The sequence below is a fragment of the Ursus maritimus genome, unplaced genomic scaffold, assembly GCF_017311325.1.
Source record: "Ursus maritimus isolate PB19 unplaced genomic scaffold, ASM1731132v1 scaffold_5, whole genome shotgun sequence".
Classification (NCBI taxonomy): domain Eukaryota; kingdom Metazoa; phylum Chordata; class Mammalia; order Carnivora; family Ursidae; genus Ursus; species Ursus maritimus.
In genome coordinates, this window is record NW_024426663.1 from 87,187,082 (window position 1) to 87,189,058 (window position 1,977).

Below are 1,977 nucleotides of genomic sequence, written 5' to 3' on the forward strand. Positions count from 1 at the left end.
CTGGGAAAACAAACATTAATATTCATATTAAAATTATTATAATTAGGAATTATAAAAGCATTCCCACATTTATTTCTTATCAGAAACACTTTGTCAGTACAGGAGACACACTCTTAATTCTTTTACTGAATAATTATTTAGACATATATACTATATATCTGCTAGTTGGTAACAATTATTAAAATTGTATATCATATAACATGCACAGCTTCCACTTTTGAGTTACTTAGATTTTAGCTAGTGCATACAATTGTACACATTTAGAGAATACAAGACAAAATAATGTCAATGTCTGAACAGGTGTGAGAAACACGCCATCAACGTTCACTGAATTGTGAAATCCCAAACACAGATGAAAGATCCACAGGTGATCCACTGAGAATGCAAATCTTTAAATGTCTCCTTTGTTCTCAGAAATCTGTCTCTTTACAAAGAACTGAGGGTGACTATTTGAAGAAACATGAATGCAGATGATGTTTTTCACAGGGTTGGGGGAATGGGATAGACTGGTGATGGGTAGTAAGGAGGGCACATATTGCACGGTGCACTGGGTGTTATACGCACTTATGAATCATCAAACTTTGCATCAGAAACCAGGGATGTACTGTATGGTGACTAACATAATATGAAAAAAAACATTAAAAAAATAAATAAATTAATTAAATCTCTATCATAACAACAGAATTTACCAACCACACATCAAATTTTTTCTAAGAATTTCTCATCACCAGGGGCGCCAGGGTGGCTCAGTCCTTAAGCGTCTGCCTTCTGCTCAGGGCGTGATCCCAGAGTCCTGGGATGGAGCCCCACATTGGGCTCCTCCACTGGGAACCTGCTTCTTCCTCTCCCACTCCCCCTGCTTGTGTTCCCTCTCTCGCTGGCTGCCTCTCTCTGTGTCAAATAAAAAAATAAAATCTTAAAAAAAAAAAAAAGAATTTCTCATCACCAGTCTTCTTGGCTTTTTAATGTAACCTATGTCTGTTTCATTTCTTCCAGAAAGTCCCTTGTGGAGAGAGGAGATGGATATTTACAATCTTACCACCGTGACTCAGTTTATCCTCATAGGGCTTCTGACCTCCCTGAGGTGCGCTACCCTCTCTTTGTGGTCTTTGCCATCATCTATCAGGTCACCTTTGGTAGAAATGGGGCCATTCTCTTGGCCATTGGGACTGAGAGATTAAAAGCTCAACCCACACACCCACATCCCTCTCTACTTTTCTCTCCTGGCTATTCTCTTTTCCTCTTCCTCTCTCTCTCTCTTCCCTTCTTCCTTCTCCTAGACATATTCTGTCCATCCAGCTACTTCACGTCCCCAAAATGCTGGAGAACCTTCTCTACTGACAGCAAAGCACATTTCTTCCTTTGGTGCTTTCGATGGCTTTATTTCCTGGTGGCCCTGGCAGGGACTGAAGTCTTCCTTCCATTGTCATCATTATGACCGGTATGTGGCCATCTGCTTCCCCTTCGTTACATGCTCCATAATGACTAAGGTCCACTGCATCCAACTGACAGCTGGGATCCTGCGCAGGGTTTCTCAATTCCCTCCTCCATACGGTGTCTACATTCCGCCTGTCTTGCAAGTCCAATCCCGGTGTTAACTAAACATATTGTGAATCCCACACAGTGATGGCCCTCTCATGCTCTTATCCACACTTCTATGTAGCTGAAATGCTTTTGTTTTGAAGTGGTAGAGCATCCTGGGGATAAGTGCCTTCCTAATCACGTTTGTCTCTTATACTCTCCACATCATATTCACCATTCTAAAGATCCAGAATCAGTGAAGGGAAGTACAAAGCCTTCTCCAATGTGCTTCTCCCCATCCCAGTGGTCTGTCTGTTCTATGGCCACAACAATATTTACCTACCTGTCGAGCTCCCCTTTTCCAGCAACACCTCCATCTCAGAGACTAGATCATTTCATGCTATAAGGGGCTTGTTACCCCAATGTTAGCAATAATGCACCGAACGAAGTACACAT

The 1,977-nt window shown here is 41.8% G+C and overlaps 1 protein-coding gene across 1 annotated transcript in view; it reads left to right on the forward strand.

The window, feature by feature from the left end:
- Nucleotides 1-917: 917 nt before the first annotated feature.
- The window catches only part of LOC121100820 (olfactory receptor 8U9-like), a 1,530-nt gene continuing 470 nt past the window's right edge, over nucleotides 918-1,977 (forward strand). The window contains 4 exon segments of the mRNA XM_040622736.1: nucleotides 918-1,065; nucleotides 1,068-1,419; nucleotides 1,421-1,519; nucleotides 1,521-1,591. Of these exon segments, the coding sequence (XP_040478670.1) occupies nucleotides 975-1,065; nucleotides 1,068-1,419; nucleotides 1,421-1,519; nucleotides 1,521-1,591 (613 nt within the window). The 5' untranslated portion in view covers nucleotides 918-974.